The following is a 22,761-nucleotide window of genomic DNA, read 5'->3' as shown; positions in this document are numbered from 1 at the left end:
AAGACAGTAATCAGTGGAAAAAATCTAACCACATGGTAGTGCATTCTCGCATATACATGTGTCGCATGTTCAGTCGTTTGCTCACCAGAAGACAGAAAAATGATCCCACAGCATCTGTTATCCCTTTGAATTTTCTTCGAAGTCCCCAGATAAAACAAACAACCAAAACCCACTAAAACTGTTATGCTTTTCCTTTTGTTAAAAGGCAGATCTCTTAACTAGAGCTTGAGTTTATTTTCTCTTTGTTAACAGGCAGATTTTTGTTAACTAGTGCTTGAGTTTATTTTATAGTTACATAGTGTCCTGCAGGTCCATTGATGTCTTTTTTAACCTTTTTAAAGCTGATAACACTGCCTCTAGAGAAGAGGTGCACTTGTTAAAGAAAAATATAGCACTAAGGAAATGGAGCAAACCCACTTCATTTTCAAATTTTTCTGTGTGGAAGATGACTCCTGCTTGTATTTGATTAAAGAGAAGAACTACATAAATACGAACTTAAAAGGGACAGTTTCAACATGTGAAAAAATACTTACTCTGTAAGTAGTGCAAAACCATCAATACAAGACTATAGCTGCTTAAAGTACCACGACTGGCATCATTTATGTCATGAAAACGTGCCCACTTCTTAACAACAAGTACTAATGGACGGACTCGATTCTCAACTGCAAGTAAAATAAATACATCTCAAAAAAAAGCACATTGAACTAGACAGCAATGAATCATTTGTTCCCAACTGATCAACATGATACTCTTGAATTCTAAGGTTACCTTTTGCAACCATTTTATAGAATTTACTTAGTTATTCTACAACTACTATCCATCTTACAAAAAATCAGAAAAAAATACTTGTATTTGAAAACAGTCTTTTGAGTACCAAGATCCACAGACACATTACAAGGGCTATGCCAGGTAACTTGCAGGTAAGACAAAACTGGATGCATTAGTCAATGTAGCAGTGTCACATTCTCCTTTTAAGTTCTCTCCAGTTCATTGTACTAATTTTCCCTGAATTAACTTGCTGCCAGGACGGACCACATCTAACTTTTTTTTGTTGTTGTTAGGTTATATAACCTTTGGGGACAGGGAAAAGAATTCTCCTGGTTGGAAAAGACAGAAGTCATTCTAAAGTTTTCCTTAGGATCCATGAAAGCAGTAACCCTCGCACACAAACATAAATTTTAAATTTGCCTCATCCTCAATAGCTTTTTATGTAGATGAGATGTTAGATACAATAACTCATTAAATCAAGACATATGCTTTTCATGAGGAAACACATGAATACAGTCATATTCCAGCTATGATCTTCTGAATTTCTGGGGAACATAGACAGCCTTCTAATTAAGGTAGTAGTGTGTTGTAGGGAGACGTCACTCATCACCAGCTCCTAAGCACCTTGCAGGGTACTTCATTTATTATTTACAGATATGTGGAAGCAGATCCTCAGCTCAGTCAAGTGGCTTACGATGGCCTTACAATGCCTTAAATGTTCTGAAATATCTTTTCTAACCTAATAATATTGTGCAAAGTTTTGTATTCTGTATATCAGGACAGGAATATATCAATAGGTAATCACTTCATCCACGACAACAGGCATCCACCAGTTAGGATTTTCAGAATAACAGAGTACCCTAATCAAGCAGGTGATTTTCTCAAAACCTGTTAACAGTGGTTCAGCACACATGCCCCTGCAAGTGGTACTCTTTTGTTCAGTATGAATGTCCTAGATCCAGAAGACCTCTTAGAAACAGCAGAACTCATTACCGCCAGTCACCTCATTCCTGACATTAGTTCAACCATTCCCACTGGCTGAACGAAAAAAAGGACTAATTGTGAGATGCAGAAGAATTACTATACAGACATCATCTGAATATGCATTAACTGAAACGGGGTTTTTCCATGAAAGAAAAATGCAAATAGGCTCAAATTCCAAACGAGACTATTTTGTGTGTGTGTGCCACAGTAGAAAAGATCTTTCGTGAATCTTATTCTGAAGTAAGGTTTTCTGTCTGCTAGTGCCTGTAGTTAGTATATAACAAAGTTAGTGTGCAGCATGGCCAGTAAACTTTTCCTGATACTCCTTCATCAGCCAACAAGCTACTCCCTCAAGAAAATGCTCAGTAACATCATTTGCTCAAAGGTCCAGTTTCTACTAATTGAAAAATACCTACCATCAATTGCTGATTTAATTGCAGACATGCCTCCTTAGGCAAACAACTGATAACACAACAGCACAGACTTCAGTTTCTAGCTCTGCTTAATCTGCCTACATTTTCTGTGGATGTTCTGCTTCGCTCTGCCGTATCATCTTTGATGTTTTCTACTGCACCTATGCACCAACATAGAAGAGCTGATTTCAAAAAAGACACAAGAGCATCCACAGAAATATTTATGAGGGTTTTTTTTGTTCTATCATGCTCACTAAGATAACCAGTCCCTGCTTGCTTGAGCATCTAATTTTTTCTAATGGAATAGAGATCCATATATTTTCCACATGACAAGTAGTTTGATCTTTTTTTCTCCCATGCAGGGTGAAACCCTTCAGCCACAAATTTAAGGTAAGCAGGCTAATACTTTTAATGCTATCCACCCTGGTTGATACGACTTCTAAAAGTACGTAAAGAGATTGTCTGATAAAAGTTTCCACTTTTTGTTTGCCTTCTGTCACCTGAGAGTTTTCTGATCCAAAGAAGACAAGACAGACTATGCTTGATACAGTTTGCCTATTTAAGAAGGTCTAGCACATAAAGGAGATAATCTCAATCACAAGTCTGCCTTAGCTACCAACCCACTCCGTGACCTCAAGAAGAAAACCAGTATTTATCCTTCATCAGGAGACAACGTTAATTTTGCTGGCCTTATAGAACTGGGCACCAAGGTAGAACAGAAAGGGAGACACTAGGATCCCTTCCACTGCTCTCTTCACATCTGGGTTCTTATCTGCCCTACAGTGATTTGCTGAGAGGAATAAGGGAAATCTGTGTCAGAAGTCAGGAACAACTGTATCAACAGTAGATTTGGTGAAGTGACCCCTCACCTGTAGCCGTGAATGACAAAGACGACTTCCCTAACCTTTTTAAGCTTGGAAGGAAATCCTTCTCCAGGCACATGCCTTTGTGGATGTATGAAGAAATTACAGTTAATAAACTGATCCAGGACAAGTTGTAGATTATCCTAGTAACACGAATATGCAACACTGAAACTACTCTAACTGAAATATTAGTGAAAATTAACTAGTAAAGGTAACTTCTACTGATAACTTCCAACCCTAAATAGAAAGGAACTCCCGTATGCAAGAACTGAAGAAGGTGGTAAAGGAAGAACTGTAAATGGCCTGGAAGAATTAGACTGAGGTCCACTCCTTATGTATTTATCTGCCAAATGACATTGTGATGCTAAGTAAGAAAACCTCAGTTTAGTACCAAACGTGCTGTTCTTACTACTTCCCCTTCAGAAGTCTGTTTCACAATCTTTCCCTAAAATGCAAATTCCCAAGGAGACACAAACCAGTTTTGTTTTGGTGTTAGCATAAAAACCGAAGCGGTATTTTGGATTTTCCAAGGAAAGACTCTATGACAGCATACAGCCACACATAGCTATCAGTGGCTGTAACGAAATAAAAGAAACTGGAGATTATACCACTAGATAATCATTGGTATACTGATCTCGTTATCTGTAGAATACTGAAGCAGCCCTTGTAGCAGATATGTGAACCTTAATATAAAGAACCATTGTTATCTTCTGAATATTATAATATTCAATTAAAAACATACTTAGCTGATGTATCAGTTTTCTCCATATATTTAGAGTGAGCAACAATAAGTTATCTTCAAGCTACCTAATGCAGCTCATTTGCTAATTATACATATAGTAGCCTAACACATTGAACTCAATTTTAATAGTTTATCAATAGCTAAACAGATTTAAAAATCAAAGATTATAGAAATAAGAAGATACAATAGAAACTTACTGTATGCATAGGTTCTCAGAAGGAATGTATTTCTTATTCCTACAACATTGTTTACATTCAAGTCAAACTCCACACAGCTATTGGGGAGGAGAAAAGAAAAAGAATCAAGAATCATGGTATTCAATTTCAGAATATTTATTACCTACGTAGTGACAGAGGTAGAGAAATGTAACTTATGATGCTACTCTAGAAACTTTCTTCAGAATTTTGATGCTGTGATTTCTACTCTGGTTTTGTCGACAGTGCTTGAATTGCTTACAGACTTGAATTCCATTGCTACAGAAATCTAATTGTTGTTTTACATAGAGAAAATATATAGATTCAAATTCAGACCTTATGACAACTTAATATATCAAACATGTTTTTGATTTTTAACGAATCTTCTCCCAGCCAGATTTGAACTACGTGATTCACTATGACCAACTTTTGACGCCAGGAAGGACTCTCCGATTTACGAAATCATGCCAATGAACTGAGAAGGAGCACTGGAAGAGGTCAAAAGGTAAGAATCTCTTTTCTGCAGTGATGGTCAGAGATAATTAGCAAGCACTTTGAAATGAAAACTGTTTATTAGTAAAGATTGCATGTTTTGTGATAAAACAGTTTTAATAACTGCTTCATGCTGTTAACAGCAAATAAGAACAAGGCAAACAAATACTACCTGCTCTATCGCCCCAAAGTTTGAATTTCATACTGCATATAGAGCTTTAACTACTCATAATACTCCACAAATTAAATTAATAGTTAATAAGCTACAGCAACACTGTAACTCGCAACATGAAGAGCCTATTACCGACAAAGAAGTAGCTATCTACAATGTACAGCTATTTACATTTTATATATCCAAGTCTCATCCACACAGCATTTGTTTGCCTGAATCCTCCTTTGGATTTTCTTGAGTTATTGTAAGGGGAACATTGATATGGAATTTATTAAACAAGAGAAAACACATTAATTTGATGCCCACAAAAGGTTTTTGACACCATTAGCTACATTAAAACATTATTTGCATCAAAAATATCACACAATTTTAAACTAGAATTAATATCAAACATGACTTTTTAGATCCACCTGGACAAGGTCCTGTGCAGCCTGCTGTAGGTGAGCCTGCTTCGGCAGGAGGCTTGGACTAGATGACCCACGGAAGTCTCTTCCAACCCCTACCATTCTGTGATTCTGTGATTCTATGTTTTAAGAGCATCGTACATAATAGTACAGGAAATAAACAAGCTTGAGCTACCGCTTGACAGTTGTAAAAATAAGCATAAACACCAGTGAGAATATTATTTGCATGTGTAAATATAATTAGGAAATATGTCAGGCTACACGTGTAATTCCAGTTAACCTCAATTGACAAGATTACTATTTACCAGATGCTGATTAAGCAAGTTCTACTGCAGTTATTTTGTACTTTAATATGCATATTTAATACATGTTGCAATTTTGGCAACTGAAAAAGTTTTTGTAGTGTTAGGACTCAAGTTCTACCAAAAGCACTAAAGGAGAGGAAAAGGGTCAACTGCACATCAAATGTAGCAGAAGAGGAAGCTTTTATACCCTCTGTACTACAGAAATCTTGTTAATTAATCAAAGGCTTGCCTGGTAGGAGAGCCAGCATTGGAATTCTTTCCTGGGAAAGACTACCAAACAAATAGATTCATAAGTCTTTAAGTTCACTGGATCTTCTCTCAGCATTAAAGCACTGAATCACAGAATGGTAAGGGTCGGAAGGGACCTCTGTGGGTCATCTAGTCCAACCCTCCTGCCGAAGCAGGGTAACCCTACAGTAGGTTGTAGAGGAAAAATGCTTTAAAGATGAAAAGGGGAACAAACACAAACTGGACACTTTCTTCTTCACCAAATCAAAGTTAAGGGGGAGATAGCAGTTTTCAGGTATATATGAACCACTGGCAACACATCAAAATCCAGATGCAGAGGTTACACCCATTGAATTCTACCACCTTCTCCCAGCAGCCAGGCATTAAGAAAACTGGCTTTCACAGGAAGCTTGTCATGTTTAGGTTCTGGTTTTGGCTAAAACAAGCTTAGTCCGCTGGGTAAAGAAAATCCAATCTATTTTTCAAGACCTCTGTGAAAAAAATGAATGAGTGTGCACATATATGAGCCTACAAAAGACAGAGGCCGCTAAGAGCCTGGAGACAGATGCTTAAATAAAAAACCAATTTTTAAAACCCCCTAAACATGGGTGGAGGTGACAGGTTATATGAGAGAAAAATCACTGGAAAGAGATAAAAAAACTAAAAAAAACAAACAAAAAACCCAGTGCAAAGTCATCTCATTCCTCCCACTCTCCCCTTCCAAAAAAACACAGGAAACCAGATGGTGAACAGTACTGTTTTCTCCTCTGAAAAATCTAATGGGCAGCTTCTAGTCTAAGAAGATTATACTTTGATTTAGTAGGAAATCAAGAGTTCTTTAAATCCTGTCTGTAAGGTATAGCAATATCATGACTGTTAGTTATTTTTGCAAGTGACTGTAGTATGGACTATAAAAGCCTACAAAAAGACTTCAATCTTTTGACATAATCGCTTCCATACCTAAGGTTTCTTTTTAAATCTCATTTCAAATGAGTAAAAACAATTCTTACTATAACTCCATGATTTATTCAATATTTGTACCAGGAATTTACTGTTTAGTGTACACTACCACTGTTTTATGTAGCTAAGCCATTTAACCCAAATTTTAGCTCGATGAGTTTTATACTTTCAAAAAGCATGGGAGAAAACCTTCTGTACTGTTAGAGGGGAAAGTTACTAGATAAAAAATATTCAAACTTTTAAAAGGTAGGCAAGTATAGAGAATTAAATATGGGATTAGGTGTAAATGAGAAAAGTGTAAAGCAAAAACCCTAACAAGTGTTATATCATCTTAGATACAAGAAAAGCTTAAATGGACTTTACTTATTAGTTCAAGTTGTAAAAAACATAGATTTAGTTTCTCACGGCAAGGTTTCTGCCTTGATAAAGGTCTATTGTGATAAAAGCACACTATGATATGATTTTATTAAGATGCCACAGAAGTGGGCTTGTCTGTTTTTAAAAGACAGAGTTGCAGAATTTTAGCAGCATATAGGCAGGATAAGGTAGTTCAGACACAAGAGAGTTGTTCAAACTCCTATTTGCAAAGAACAGTCAAGCTATGTTATTACATGAATGTGATACACGTAAGTCTAAGCCCATAAATACAGGAAGATATGAACATTACTCAGTCTCTCTCAACCAATTTGAGTGCTTTGCAGTTTTTTCCTTGGTCAGATACTTCTATCACGTACAACAAGAAACACATTGTTCTCTGTCCTAGTATATCCCTCTTGATTATTCATTTTCATGTCTTCATAATGAAGATAGAACGAACACAATAATATACAACACATCCACTTCTCTCCAATTACTTACCTCTTCTAAAAAAAGTCATAAAATTAGCACCTAACACTGTCAATAGAACATGTAACACTACTTTGTTAAACACACAATACCTACCTAGAAGACAGCAGAACATACTTGTCTAAAATGAAACAGTTTTTTGATCAAGAAAACAATGTCATCACAAGAAACTAAAGTTTGTTTTAGTGTTGTTTGTATAGTGGAAATGCTGTGAGTTAGTCCTGACATAGCTCAATAGTTATGTTTGCACAGCAAGCAAAATTATCTTTCACAACAGTTTTCTTCCCACCACTGTTTTTACATAACGAACCATTAGCCAACTGGAGCCCACCATGTACAAATAACCTATAGAAATACATGACGTACTGCTAATAATTCACATCACAGAAACTAAACAGCATCTCAACCACGAGAGGTGTTTCAGGCCATGAAGGAAGTAAGCTGACTGCTGCTGCACGCTATCTGTACAAACTTGCAATACAGCTACAGCACAACACAAACAAACGTAGCGTGACTTCAGTGGGACTACCCACATGGACAGTACATATACAGAGCACTTCCTCATGTCAGAGTCTAAATATGATGTTAAGCAGAATACTTGCCTGACTTTATCCCTGAATTTCACTATTGGCACTTTCGCGCGAATCAGCTGAGGTCGCTCAATGTAGCTTGCTGAAATGGAGAAAAATACACAAAGAAGTGTCACATAAGACACTGATCTTAAAATGAGATCCTAAAGTGGAGTCATATTGACTGATTTATAGCAAATAGCAGCTTATTACATTTAGCAAAAATATTCTCAGAAGGGTTGTGCTAAACTAAGTAACCTTTAGCAACTGCAGCAAAAATACAATCTAGGAAAGTGCGTGGGCAAAAAAAATGCACTAAACATTAGAGAAAAACAATGGCGCAAGACTTATCTGTGGAAGTACATCCAACAAATTTGAACATAAGGAATGCAGTTCTGCAATGCTTTCACTTGTAATAGAAATCCTGAATAGTTATAATTAAGGTTCAGAAAAGAGAGAGCAAGAACATCCCCATCCAGCATGGCCAGACATTTAAGTCCAGCACTACACTAGAGCAGTGGACAAATGATCAGCTGCATACTTTTTAACTGCATTTAGTTTGCTTACAGCTGAAATTATACATTTTACTGATCAAAAAATATTGATATAACTGTATCTGCACCATGCACTGACTATGATTAAAACTTCCTTTAAAAATTGTTTATTCTACTGCTAAAGTACATACCAAGAAATACATTTTCAATCAACTTGCTACTGAAAACAGGACAATATTTTCCATCAAAGACAGGAAAAGCTTTATTTAGATTTTGCTTTAATGGTGATAGGACATGCAATAAAAATACAATCACAGGACTGCACCTCAGATGGTTATCCACACAGTATAGACACAACAGGCTCAATGTCAGACCATCCAAACCCAAACATACTAAGCTCTGCCGGACTCCTACAGTGCCACCAAACACACCTTTGCACTCAGCTCCTCCAAACTGTTACATCAGTCATTATCTGCGGTTCCCCTAGTCTTGATGATATCTCAGGCTGTATTTAGTAGTTGCACATAATCCTAAATGAGAAACATGTCCAAGAAAGTAATAGAATAGGCAACAAAAAGCTGAGCCCGCACGTTACTTGATAGGAATTCGGGAAAAAAAGTATGACTTTAGTAATTTCTTCCGTTGCAAAACCTAGGACCACTTGAATTTGCCCATATGTAATATCATATATTTTCCCCTTGCTTCTATAAATTAACCTTAAATTAGCATAAATACGTATGATAAAACTAGAAGTAATACAGACTAAAAATAACCTTAAATGAAAGCTGATCCTTACATTTTGGGAAAAAGAAAAAGAGGTATTTCTATCAGTTTGGATAGCAACCTTGATTAAACGGTGTCATCTCCTTTGCATTTGGATGACAATTTCAGGTTTGGTAAAACCCTACTGTGCAATATTTAACTAAACCAAATTTTACTTTTTTTTGAGACTTTCTGAAAGCGTTTTATGGATATGCATATTTAGACAGATTTGGTCTAAGGTAATCTTTTATCTGGATTTGAATGTATTGTATGACCCTATGCAACACACGGACTGACACTCAAAAAAGATAAACTTATTAACTTACTAATTTTAAAGGAAGAATCTTAAAGAACACAAATCCACGTTCACTGAATGCACAATCTAGTACAACTTACATGTGTCCCCTCTTTCCAGCTGCACCTGCAGACACATCCAAGCATCCCTCCTCCAAAATCCCAGATCATCCTTAAAGCAAAGCTATAACGCATGTAGAGCTCTCTGCCTCCTTCCCTTTCACTACCAAATTTCAGACAAAGATGCCCAATGCATTACCACATGGTAGACAATGGTGGGTATCTATCTGCATGCCATAGCAATTCAACTTTCCTCACTATGCCCTTTCTCAAGTGCCCTTCAGAAGTTAACTGAACTCATTCTAGTGGCAATCCACTTCCAAACACATCCTTGTCTGCAAATGCCTCCGAACACCTGATGAATGCTTGTGCCAAATTAGTTGAACAAGGAAAAATAAAAAAAAAAGCCCCAAACATCATTCCAATCTGTTTCCCATGGTGAAACAAAGCAAAGAGGATGTTGGAAGGCAGTAACTTACTGCTGGTACACTCATTCTCAGCTCGTACTGGTGAGATTGTCACCAGAATCTCTATTATACATTAGATTGTCATACATACAAAGGAAGAAACAGTCACAAACACAGGATGTGGAATTCTGAAATACATGAAGTTGAGTAAGAGCCTTAGTAAAATGACTATCTGACCTTGAAGCTATGACCAGAGAGGCTACACCAAAGTACACGTAAAGAATTCCACATAGCTGCTCCACAGTTCTGGGCATGTCACAAATGCTACTTCAGCTGTAGTGAAAAAGAATATAACCACTTCAAAGAAGACTGTTTCATAACTAACATTCATGCAGAATTTCAGATTAAACAGCTTAAGTCTCTCTTTTCCTTTACAGAATGAAAGATTATGCAATTGTACAAAATATTAAACCCAGACATGGTATAGGCAAAAAAAGATCTTTGGCATCCTGCACACGTAGCTGGCACTCATGCATAGTGTTATACTATAGAAAGAGAAACTGGGCAATACAGAAGTCTGGATCCAGAATCATGAAGAATCTAAGAGGGTACAGCCTAGAACAAGATGAACTAATTGTTGATGACTGGAATTCACTCACCCACCTGCACAGTCCTTGGAAATCATTCATTTAAGTTCAAGTTACCTTGCTTGCCCTAGCTGTTGCATGCTCCCCACTAGGCAGCTGATAGGCAGATTCCACTCCAATATCCTAGTCTCAACACTACTATACCTCTTCGCATAACTAAGAGAAAATGAGCTCTTTGTTATTTATTCCGAGGGTAAACACCAGTCAACCCAGCATGGCTAAGCTGTTTTTCAACTGAATCCTGTCTAGACAAATACGAAGAGAGTAATCAGTTTGATGTTTACTCTTGGTGGTTTGGATTATACACTCTTCAGTATGGTGTAACAGTTGTAATCCCAAATTCATGTTTCACCTTTCACATTTCTAAAAGACACTGGCTTCAGCATACAGTTCTTGGAAAGTTAGGCAACACTGTAAAAAACAGATATGCACAGGTATCTGAACAAGCAAGCTGAGAAGTTACACCTACTCAGCCAAACTTAAACAGAACATATTACTGCTATCTTTACATCTCTCTACTCTAGGATAAGCACAATACATACTTCTAAGAATAACACATCCCACAAAAACAAGTGAATAAATATCATAAGCTTTTTCCTACTTCATTCTGTGACTATTCAAAAAAGTACACATCTTCATTTCAGTCAGTATTTTAGATGCAGAATGACAATGCAGAAAAGCCTCTGCTCTAACACTTTAAATGTGATGGGCTCAAACTCCTTGCACACTTGTTACCTTTCTCAAGCCTGAAAATGAAATAAACTGGAGCTTAGGTAAATTTTGAATCTACGTCCCAAACCTCCTAGAATGAAACTCTAATCTAACAATCACAGTTAACTGTATATAAAGGATAAGAGACAGATGACAGCAATTACATTTGACAAAATAAGCTTTAATCAAAATAACTGGGCAACATCCTTGTTTCAGAAGTACTGAACCTTAGCATAGTTGGGCTACAGTTTGTAAATGAACTAAACCCAAGTGGAAAGACCCATGTGGCAAAGCCTTTTCATTTTGAACCAGGTGAACATTTTCCAGCAACTTTTGTCTATCAGTTCTATCCACAGAACATCCACACACAGGCACAAGGACAAATGGCTAGGTATAGGAATTCATGCCCATAGTGATGTTAAGACTACGAAGAGATGATCCAAGAGGTCTACATACCACAGCTAAGAGTCTGACAGAAGTGGTAATATCAGTAGTGTTTTGTCCTGCCTAACCTTCCAAGGAACTTTTTGATTAAATGAAGCTGACCAAAGGCATTTGCAAGGTAACAGAGAACTAGGAAAACATCAAAAATGAGCAATGGCACAAACAATAACCTTCAGGGATGACTCCCACATGGCCATCATGTCTTTCTGATGCTCCCTGTCAAACAAACCTGATTTCATCTAAAGCTCTGTCACAGAACACAATCTCTTGAAAAATGAAGGTGATGGTTTATCTAGAAGCTCTGTTTCTGCTCTCTGACAACACAACTGTTTTACCATTGTGCTTCTCAGAAAGCACTGGAACAACCCGCATGCTAGGCAAACCCAGACTAAGTTCTGAACTTCTTATGCAAACATCCATATACAACAGTAGTAAGTCATTAAGTATCAGATGCCTATTCTGCGATGGATCATCAAGTCTCTCTTCAAGTGAGCTGCTGAAAACTGGGTATGAACATTTGCCAGTGAAGAAATTTTGAAGTCTGCATTTAAATTTATGGTTTGCTTTTATCACTGCAGGTTTGTTCAGAACGGCAACATAGGCAGCAGCATCAAAGAATGTATCACAAGTCTGAGAAGTAGGGGGACACAGTCATTGATATCAGTAAGTGACAGTCTTTTATAATTCAGAGGATGGTACAAAAGCCTCTTTGAAACAGGAGGCTTTCACATTTAAGTCAAGAACTGCCCAAGTGAATTCTTCATCTGAAGGGAGTCTATAAACAACAACTTTTAAGAACTATGAATTGACCTGTTTCTCCTTTAAGTGCTCGTACTGTCAATGTATTTTCTTCACTAGGCACCTAAGTTAAGTATTTCACTGGTATCAAGCCCCTCCCAGAAAAAAACTATTCTACACAGTCTACTGTGAGCAACATCTTATTTTACAGATTCTTAAGAGTATTGCCCCCAGGAAGGCACTGTAATCTAAAAGAGCAGTAAGAGTTCTCTAACAGAGGTTTCCCAAACAGAAATCTACTTTCCATACCCCTGCCCACTGTGGTCCACAATCCAAAACTCATTTTAGACACTACCCGTTCTTGAAGTCCACTAGTCTTCAAGGTAACCATTATGTTTTTCCAATTACTACCCATCAGAACCAAGATAAGTAAGATTACTAAATATCTACAGCTGTTCTCCAAACAATACTGTGATTAGATGCTAGACAAGATGCAAATACATAAACATGTTACAACTGTGCATCAACACTTCTTCCAGAATTGCCAATAATCTTACCACCTCACTGTAGCCGGGAACTTACAAAGTTTAGTACTGAAGAGTTTATGGACTAAGCTGAGTATATACCTTGCTTCAGTCTTCTGATTTACCTGAAATACGACATTAAAATATAAGAAAAAAAGTTGGTATGTCTCATTTAGATGTTCCAAATAAGCATGCTTTACTTCTCCAACAAAATTCATTCTCAGAGTAAGACATGAACATGTACACCAGCACATTCCACAGCCTACATACACATTTAGCATGGCAAAAGCCAGACAGAACAATTTATATTCAATATGCAGAGTAACTAACAGACTTTAACAAATCAGAAAAAATGAAAACCTAGCCCCACTTACACAACAATGTCCTTTTGTTGCTTTTTAATGCCTCAACTCTTTCAGAATCATTCTTTATTTAGATTTCTTTTTTGCTACATCTTTTCTCTCGACCTAACTCCTACTCACAAACATTTTCTCTCACCAGAAGTACTTCAGATCTCTTGCATATCAAATTCCTTCTTATGGCTGCTTTCTAAAATCAGTGGCTATGAATCTAAATAATGAAATTACAAAGGACTGTACTTATTAAAAGTTGTTCCTGCATCTAAAATGAGTTCAAGTTCTCTAAACAATTATCTTCATTATTCCAGGCAATGCACTTCCCTGTTTTGCTGTGCTTTTTTCAGTTATGGAGTAAAGGTAACACTCCTTTTTTGAATGTTTTGCTGGGTTAAATGGTTTATAGGGTTAATTTCATACTTGCAACATTATCAGGCCCACAGTTCACAGCTATTGTGAGTGCAAAATATGTTATTAAATCAAAAGGATTTGACTATTAGTTCCTCATTTTAGAATCCAGCCTTACAAAAGCACATACATTTTAAGAACTGTTTTAACAGACTCTTTTTTAACTACATTATGTTTTAAATTACTTACTGGCTCTTCTTTGACCACCAGGCACAAGTCACCATCACTGCTACGAGTCCCAAATCCATTCAGTGAGGATCCAACCAAAAAGAGTCTGCTCTCTGTAACAGAAGAATCACATAATAAAAACTCATGTGACATATTATGGTTTAAGAGGAAGGAAGAACTGCGAATGTGAATAACACTCAAACTGATATTAAGTAATCAAATTCAAAACATACGTGGGAAAATTCGCTGAATTTCTCTCTGGAGTTCTGTTCTGCAGAGCTCTTTTCTGTTCAAATCACAGGTCTGTTGCTGACATGCTTGAAACAACTCCAGAACCTGCTGACTTAACTTGACACACACATTCAAAACACAAAAGATACAGAGAAGTGAACATTTTTTCCTCTCAGAGATGCAATTACATGAAACACATAAGACTGCATTAAAAAAAAAAAAATCCAGCATCCTTTCACATGACCTATTCCACTGTCTAGAATTTTACCACGCTTGAATTCATACTGAACAACTCCCCAGAAGAAATTTCTGCAAAGTTTTTAAATTTAAATTTGTTCAACCTGTTATAAAATGACTACCCACAGAAAATAACTTTTGCCTCATCAGTATCTGCAAGCCTTTCAGGGAATAAGCAGTGAAAGAGTAGAGATATCTTCCGTAGACGTCAACAGTTTGCCTACCAGTAATAGGAAGAAAAACAAATATCAAAACCCATTTAAGTTATCTGAATACTTCTTTAATAGTTTGTGTGGGGAAAAAAAAAGAAAGGTCTTTGGTGGAAAGAGGTATTAACTGTTTCTCTTTCACAATACTGTATACATGCTATAATCAACCAGCATATTTATACTAAAAAAAAAAGTCTTCTGTCATGTTGGTGCAAGTAAAGCATGAAGACTGACTGGCCACATGTTTTTTCTTTTTTTCCATTAAAGAACAACAAAAAACACAGTTCCAACTCCACTGTCCACTTAAAGAAGACATCCTCTTCTATATTCCAAAACAGCTAGGACAATAACTTTTACCTCCTTCTGAAAAGAGGCAGAGGACATCTTTACAGGTCCAGTACTGTATTTATTCAGAACAGGCTTCTCTCACTTTACTCGGGTGGGTTTTCTTTTTTTTTTTCCCCCCATGATGATTCTCTCTGCCTCCCAATCAGGTGACAAATGGACCATCCCTCCAATTTCTACTTCCTGGAGCAGACATACAGGTTTCCTGACTTCAGTATGGAAACCAAACACAAGCAAACACCACCCCTACTCCCCCAAACCACTCCAAACACACAACAAGGAAGCTATACAGGCCCATAGCAGCAGCTACATTTACTGATATTCCTTCTACAGGACACCTCGGCGACAGAGACCCCACAACACCATGAAGGAACCTTGCAGAAATTTTTGTGGCCTCCCACAGCATCATTGGACCCTGCCTACTCGGAAGGCAGATGTAAAGCACAGGCATGGAAAGGTATTACCTTATCTTTGGCCACAGGGGGTGTGGTTTCTATGGGGTCTGGAAACAAAGTGTCTCGCAATGGAGGGACACATCCAAGTAAATCTGGTACATAATGTGCATCCAACAGTGGAGAGTGAATTGATCTTGGGAAGGAGTATCTACGTTCCTCTGCTAAAGGCACTGCTTGGTTAACTGCAGTTGTTTCAGAATGATGTGAATGAATCCGCTGACGTTTGACATCACGTGTAACACTTTGTTCACTTACTCGCCTAAAAATTAAAAAAAACCCAAAAAAAACCCAAGAGAGACAGTAATTCTTCTAGTTTGCAAGCTCTAACCTGTGACTAAAAGACAGCTGGCACAAGTACAAAAACATATGCTTAATTACATGATTATTTCACTAAAAGCAAGTACTCTACAGAACAAAAGGCGTGCCCATCTCAGATATTAGATGAAATAAACCTGGAAAAAACAATACACAACCGCAGAAGTGCAGCTACCCTTGAAGTGAACTGATGCAACTGCATTACAAGAGTGTCTGTATCAACCAGCTGAAACCTAAACGGCAAGTTCAGTTAAGCAGGACAACTCAGAAAGCTGGTCATACTATTTTGGTGACGTCACACTTCTTTTTTTTAAAAAAAGATACCCACAGACTATGTAAGGGTACTTTTCTCTTAAATCAATGTAAGTGCAGCAAGAAGTTTTAGGAGTTCTGAATACTCACTGATGAAGAAAAAAAAATTGGTAGTGGAGAAAAATAAACGTATCACAATAGCCATTCAAAATGTAGCATTCGTCTGTCTCTTAGACTGTACAGACAGTAAACGGTAATCTGGGCAAAAAAGAAATACTATTCATTTGACAACTCAAACTAACGATTATATTAAGCTACACAGTTCATAAACCTAATGTCTCATTTTGAAACACTGCTCTGTATCTCCTCATTAAGCCATTTGTCACAGGAATTCAAATATATTTAAAGAGATATAGTGATCTTACAGGCAGCCCCTTGGCATCTGAACTCTTCACTAAAAAAAGTTGTACTGAAAGCTGACCAGTGGTTGAATACTGTGGTCCATCCACAGTAAAGAATAAGAGAGGACATTGATGTTTTGTCTACACATCAAGTATTGCATAAAGTTAACTGGTATGGAGGTACTCACATATTTTTAAATTAAAAAGCATGAAATCAAGTGTTCATATGTATCAATGTATTAACTATTAATAAAACTACAGTCATTTCTTGTCAGAAAAGCTGGCATCAAAGTAGGGATTATCTAATTGACTGCAAATCTCCTAACACAAAGCAGAGCTTTCCATAAACCAGACTAGTCAAGAGGAAAGGATGCATGCAGCATGAAACTAGGAACTTATTTAGTTCATGTGACAGTTATATACTTAACTATAACTTAATACCACATTTAATTGTACTTATTTTCCTCATCTGTTAAATCTGGAAGAGAAATAGAATACAGGAAATAGGGAGGAAGCTTTTGTCTTCAGAACTATCAGCTGATTCACAGAATTATTACAAACATATATCAACTAATACTTCTGAACTGGTGATTTTTTTCTAGAATGTCAAAAGAAAATAAAACCACATATTCATCTGAAATTCCTCTTTCTGTGGCAGCTAACGTAATAAAGGCAGTGATACAAATTCCAGTAAGTTTAGTTTTTTGAAAAGCAGAAAAACTGTGTTTCCATATAATTCCTCTTACAAAACCAGAATTCAAGCACATGTAAAGTCTTCTTTTTTATTTGAAAAATAAAGCATCATATAATGAAGAAAACCAGCAGAAACATCTAGTGTGTCGTCAGAAAAACATTACAATTCCCACAAAACATTGAGGGTGGGGTCTTACTCTTAACTCGACAAATTAAGAGGAAGAGAACACTTGATTTATTGACACAAACTCTCTTACTGCCAAGCACACACAGACTATAATCTATTATAGTATTACAATAAAACAAGTAGTAAGTCACAGATTCTCAAAATTCTCAAAAGGGAGGTATATGAACGCTTTAAAGAGCCATCACATGGCCTGTTTAATTTTATTCAGTACTCTTGCAAATTCCAACAAAATTCAAGCTGCACAAGAAATCTGTATTAGGCAAGCTTCACCACAGGTACACTACAATCAGAATTAATCATGCTCACACAGAGAACTTACTTTCTTCTTCGGAATGATGTGGAGGCATCAGATGTATGTACTGGACTGCCATTTCCATAAATCTTTGGCTGCGGTGTAACATCTGGAGTAGCTGGAAGGCTCCCACTTGAAAGACCCCTGGAAAGACTACAATCCATAACTGTTATTCATATGACAACGAAGATGCTGCTTCTTAAGTGAATACAAAACTCAGCGAGTCCTGTCATTTTTTTCTTAGAAGCAATACATCTGTCTTCTCTATCCAAAACGAAGAGGTATTTCAGTATATAGTGTATTTTTCATTAAAAAGTAGAAGACGGTCATTCTGGTACACATGTAAGAAGAGGACAGCAAACAAACTAACTTCAGGTACGGTTAAATTTAAGACCCTGAAGAATACTATGGTGTCTTCAAATCTAGCTTCAAGAATAAATGTTTCTTTCTCATCTCCTCCCTGTTTTCCCTAGTAAACAAACACTACTGAAGATCTCTAAAACCGAACTGTGAATTACTAATTATGCAATGGCATCTCATGCACTACGCACAACACAGGAGAGCATTAAAACTTGCAGGTCACCAACAGAAATGATACAGCTTTGTTTTACATAGGACATTTCCCTATTTTTTAAGTTTTAATGCAGTTTACTGTACACAACAGTGAAAAATATCCTCCACAAACAGAAATACTTCCTTCAAAAGACCGTTAACTCTTTTTCAACCCAATCCCCACTATAAACTTCTACTGTACTTACGCTGTATTCTGAATATTAAACTGAGCATCAATAATTTGCTGGTGAGAGGCAAGAGCCGGCAGTGTATTTACAGGAAGCTTATTGAAGAAAATGCTCTGTCGTTGACGTTTCGGAGGGAAAGGTGGACGAACCAAGTTGGAAGAATTTGGGAACATGCTCCTTTCTGCTTGAAGAGAACATGTATCCTTTTACCTACATTAAAACAACGACAACAACAAATTCTACATTGTGTGACAAGAAACACTAGGTACCTTTTAATCTCTTGTTTTAAAAACTTGAGTCATCTAGAACAGATTTCCAGAAATTGCTTAAAAGAACTGTGATTGTGGACTAGTTTTAGCTCCTTTCAGGACAAGACAATAAAAATACTCTACACTCTAAAGTTTCACATTTCCTACTTACTTTGTTTATGCTTAAAAGTGAATTTTTATTTGCTTCCCTTCATTTTAATTTTACAAAAATTACATAACACAAGAGTTTTCATCTCAAGGAAAAATAACACTACAATGGAACATGTTTCTTACGTCAAACATTCCACAATGAGGTTCACAATATACGGGAAGAAACACTTGACTACATCATAAGAACATGAAGATGCTGCTGATCACGAACTATAAGTCAAATTAGTTGATTTTTCGTGACATGATATACAAAAAAGCAGCCAAACGACGACAGCATTTGGAAAGTAATCTACTCATGCTTTAAGAATATCATACACAGTGTTACTTTATGTTTGTGCTTACTGAATGGATTCTGTGATAGAAATATGTAGATTTGCAGTTTTTCAAATTTAAAACTGATTCTGGCACAACTGACAGCTGTTTGATCTTGTATGCATTACGCATCAGCAGAAAGTCTGGATGAGAAACAAAACTTTTGCCTCTACAATAGGATCCATTTTGCAAACCATCAGTGTTCTACCTTAAGCTCAACTTGCATGTTGAAAACAATAAGTTTAGAGTTTGCACTGGAAAAAAACCACCACAAGATTTTTTAAAACCAGCTATCAGTACTATAAATATCTCTTTGCTGCAGTGAAAACCTGACATTATTTTCAAGTTTCTTCATTTGTTTTTCACTTCAGTCTTAAATAAGCACCCTGCAAACAAAGACGATGTGTCACCAACAAACACAGGTGTATGTAATTGACCTTAACACTCCGCATAGGAATATTTATCCAACTAATGCAGTATAAGGATTCAAATACAAGAGGAAGTTTCTTTAAACAACTTTTAACTGGAACATTTAGAAGCCCTAAGAGCAATGGCAGTATTTCCCTAATTATTACATTAAACCCTTTTTATCAGTCCAATGTTTCAGCAACGCAATTGGAAAAAGTGCCGACAGATGCACGCCCTGGCACGAAACTCCTATACCCACACAGCAGCCTAAGTTTGGAATAAAGTATCCCTTTTAGGTTCTCTCAATCACCAAACTTGGAAAAAAAAATTTGCATTAACAGTTCCATTAATAGACATTCTCTCACACACTGAATAAAAGCAGCTATTTTTAACTTTACTGTAGTAAGGTGTCAGTGTCCCTACAGCCCTAAAGTCTTCTTTCACCGACCGCTGCGGACTGCCGTCATGTTCCAAGCCGCTCAGACAGCTCCGACTGTCGCTGCAGGAGGCGGCAGCGCGGAACACGGGGCAAATAAACACTACGGAGCTTACGTGCTCAGGTTTGACTTCCTTCCCCGCGTCCCGTCACGACAGCCCAGGCTAGGGAAAACCCGGCGCTGCCCAGCTGGACGCGGCTGCACCCCCTCCAACAACAAGCGGTCACGATTAATGCTCTCGCAGATTTTTCTTTGTTTTTTTTTTTCTTTTGTGGGGGGGGGGGGGGGGGAAGCGTTATGTATTAGCGAAAGCTTAGTTTCAGTTCTGCTGAGGAAACGAAACCGAACTGCGCGACAAGAAGGCCACCCGACGTTCACATCTGACCGGGGCGATACCCGTGCGCGGCCCGGCGCTGCCGGCACAGACAGCAACGCCCGCACCGCCCCCGCACCACGCTCAGCCCCACGCAGCCCGGGCGTCACACACGGCGCACGCCAGCGGTTTCCGGGCATCACTCCCCAGCAGCGGAACCGTGCGTCGGAACTCACGATTCGGTCGCTAAAGTAACGCGTCGTTTCCAGTCTCCGAAGCTGCGAACAGCGGGAAGAGAAGCGGCGGAGCGCCCGCCTTCCCACGCCCCAGCCAAAGCAGCGGCTGGAGCGGCACTCGCCGCGACTCTCGGCGGGGCCCCCCGCGGCGGCACGGCCAGGCCCCCGCCCAGCCTCCCCGCCCGTCCCGGCGGGCCCCTCCTGGGGAGGCACAGAGGTAACTGCCGCTGCACCGCACGGCCGGACAGGCCCAACCGTCCGCTCCGCTGCGCACCGCCGCGCCCGGCCGCACAGCCACCCGCCGCCCCCCCCCCCCCCCGGCGCCTCTCCCCATCCCCGCCAGGAGACTCACGCCGGGCCTGGGCGGAGGCAGGTGGGGCGGGCCCGCAAGCGGCGCCGAGCGGCCCCGTCGTCCTCGCTCTCCCCGCGGGATGCAAGCGGACGACGGCTGCCGCAGCCTAGCGCTGCCCCCTCACCCGGACGCACAGACACCAACAGGAAGCAGCCAGCCGACCCTGCCCCGGTTCCGGCCCCGGTGCCGCCTTTCCCCTTCTCTGGGCGGCGCGGCGCATGCGCGACGGCGGCGGGCGGGCCCCGGGCCGGGGCTGGGCGGCTGGCTGCCGGGGTGCCGGGGGCGGCGGGTACCGGCTCGGGCCTTCCGCTGCGGCCGCGGCAGCGTCGCGTCCCTGCGAAGGCCTCGGGGCCTGCCCGCTCCCTGTCCCCAGCTGTCGCGAGTCGCCGGCTGCTTGCGCGACAGAGCTCTGTCGGCCCTGCTGTGCCGGCGAAGGAGCAGAAGGCAGAGGTGACAGCGATTGTGGGTGTGCTGGGATAAATCCGAAGTCAAGAGCTTGCTCCCTGACGAATGAAGGGTTCCGAAGGCGCGAACCACATCAGGATGCGGGTCCTTCCCCTGGAGAGGGACGGTCTCCCGGGGTGAACTCTCGGCGCTGAGCAGGCACCGAAGCGATGGAGACGCTGTTGAAGCTTCTGTCTTTGAGGGGGAAGGAGTACGCTGAGGCTTGCTCGGCTGAGAGCTGCTTGCTGGAGGGGTTGCTGAGCCGAGAGCAGGCTGCAGCTGGAGCTGGCATGGCCTACGGCTCTGGCTGCTCATAGATAGACTTAAGGGGCCTGGGTGAAGTGGGGCTGCAAATGGGCCGGTGAGGGAAGATTTCGCCTGCAAAAAGGATCCTTCCCGCAGGACTTTCTCATCTTGGCCGTGGCTCGGGGTCGTTCTGTAAGCGTCAGCCCGTGGCTGTGGTTAGCATTACATTCATGAGGGACAGACCCTGGCGGCGTGCATGGAGTGAATCTGCAGAGGTAGTGCCAAGGGAAAGTTTAGCCACGAAGAAAGTTCACTTAACAATTTTTTTTTTTGGCCATTTTTATTATTTTATTATTGTTACTTATTTGAGGTCTTAGGGTAAGGCCAAGGTTTGCGTCCAGAGAGAGACAAAGCCTAGGGGTCTAGGTGGAGTGGGACTGCAGAGGAGCTGCCAAGGGAAAGTTTGGGCTGCAGAAAGTGGGTTCTGGGCAATTTTAGGGTTAGAAGAGAGACAGTTCCTAGGGGTCTGCTTGTGATGGGTCTGCAAATGGGCTGCTGAGCAACACTTTGGTCTGCAGAAAAATGACCCTCAAAGACTTCAATCAGGGTCATGCTTGGGCTTAACTGGGCTAAGGTCCTGGGCATGTTTTGGGTGAGGAGAGGACAGTTCCTAGGGGTCTCGCTGGAGTGGGACTGCTGAGGGAAGCTCTCGGGTGCAGAAGGAATTCTCTGAGGACTTTTTTATCTGGGCCACATTTGGGGCTGTCTGGTGTTCAAGCCCTGTGCACTTCTAGCGTTAAGGTTTAAAGATAGACAAAGCCTAGGGATCTAGATGAAGCAGGGCTGCAGACAGGCTGCCAGGGGAAGGTGTGGGCTGCCAAACCAGCTCTCTTCTGAGAACATTTTCATCTGTGCCGTGGTTTGGATTTTATGGGCTTAAGGGCCGCTTCAAGAGTTAGGATTAGAAGAGAGACAAAGCTGGAAGGTCCTGTTGTGGTGGGCCTGCAAAAGGGCTACTAAGGGCACGTTTGTGCGTCATAAAGAATTCTCTCCTGGGAGCTTTTCCATCATGGCTGTGGTTTGGGGTCTTTGGCTAAGGTCAACCCACAGTTAAAATTAGGGCTAGGGTAAGGGATGTGGTTTAGAAATGTTACAAAGTCCTGGTGTGAGTTGTTTGTTCAGGGAGGAGGGGGGTGTTGATCAGGATTTGAAATGGGAAGTATTGGGATGAAGGAAGAGTTCTCCCCTGTGAAGGAATTTAGTCCCACGAAAGCTTAAACAGAG

General features: G+C 39.8%; 1 protein-coding gene across 2 annotated transcripts in view; it reads right to left on the bottom strand.

Moving 5' to 3' along the window:
- TENT2 (terminal nucleotidyltransferase 2) overlaps nucleotides 1-20,934 on the bottom strand; it is a 43,485-nt gene extending 22,551 nt beyond the window's left edge. Inside the window, exons 1-10 of one of the 2 annotated variants that reach the window (XM_075411116.1) lie at nucleotides 20,788-20,933; nucleotides 18,329-18,520; nucleotides 17,598-17,723; nucleotides 15,440-15,689; nucleotides 14,187-14,301; nucleotides 13,975-14,066; nucleotides 13,080-13,146; nucleotides 7,974-8,043; nucleotides 3,968-4,044; nucleotides 534-662 (exon numbers count right to left, since the gene is read on the bottom strand). In XM_075411116.1, coding sequence (XP_075267231.1) covers nucleotides 534-662; nucleotides 3,968-4,044; nucleotides 7,974-8,043; nucleotides 13,080-13,146; nucleotides 13,975-14,066; nucleotides 14,187-14,301; nucleotides 15,440-15,689; nucleotides 17,598-17,723; nucleotides 18,329-18,483 — 1,081 coding nt within the window. In that variant the 5' untranslated portion in view covers nucleotides 18,484-18,520; nucleotides 20,788-20,933. Of the gene's footprint in view, nucleotides 1-533; nucleotides 663-3,967; nucleotides 4,045-7,973; nucleotides 8,044-13,079; nucleotides 13,147-13,974; nucleotides 14,067-14,186; nucleotides 14,302-15,439; nucleotides 15,690-17,597; nucleotides 17,724-18,328; nucleotides 18,521-20,787 lie in introns of both variants that reach the window. The other variant, XM_075411117.1, reaches the window with a different exon arrangement.
- Nucleotides 20,935-22,761: the final 1,827 nt, after the last annotated feature.

This window comes from Opisthocomus hoazin, chromosome Z (assembly GCF_030867145.1).
Source record: "Opisthocomus hoazin isolate bOpiHoa1 chromosome Z, bOpiHoa1.hap1, whole genome shotgun sequence".
NCBI classification, from domain to species: Eukaryota; Metazoa; Chordata; class Aves; order Opisthocomiformes; family Opisthocomidae; genus Opisthocomus; species Opisthocomus hoazin.
This window is presented reverse-complemented; position numbering and strand designations above follow the sequence as displayed.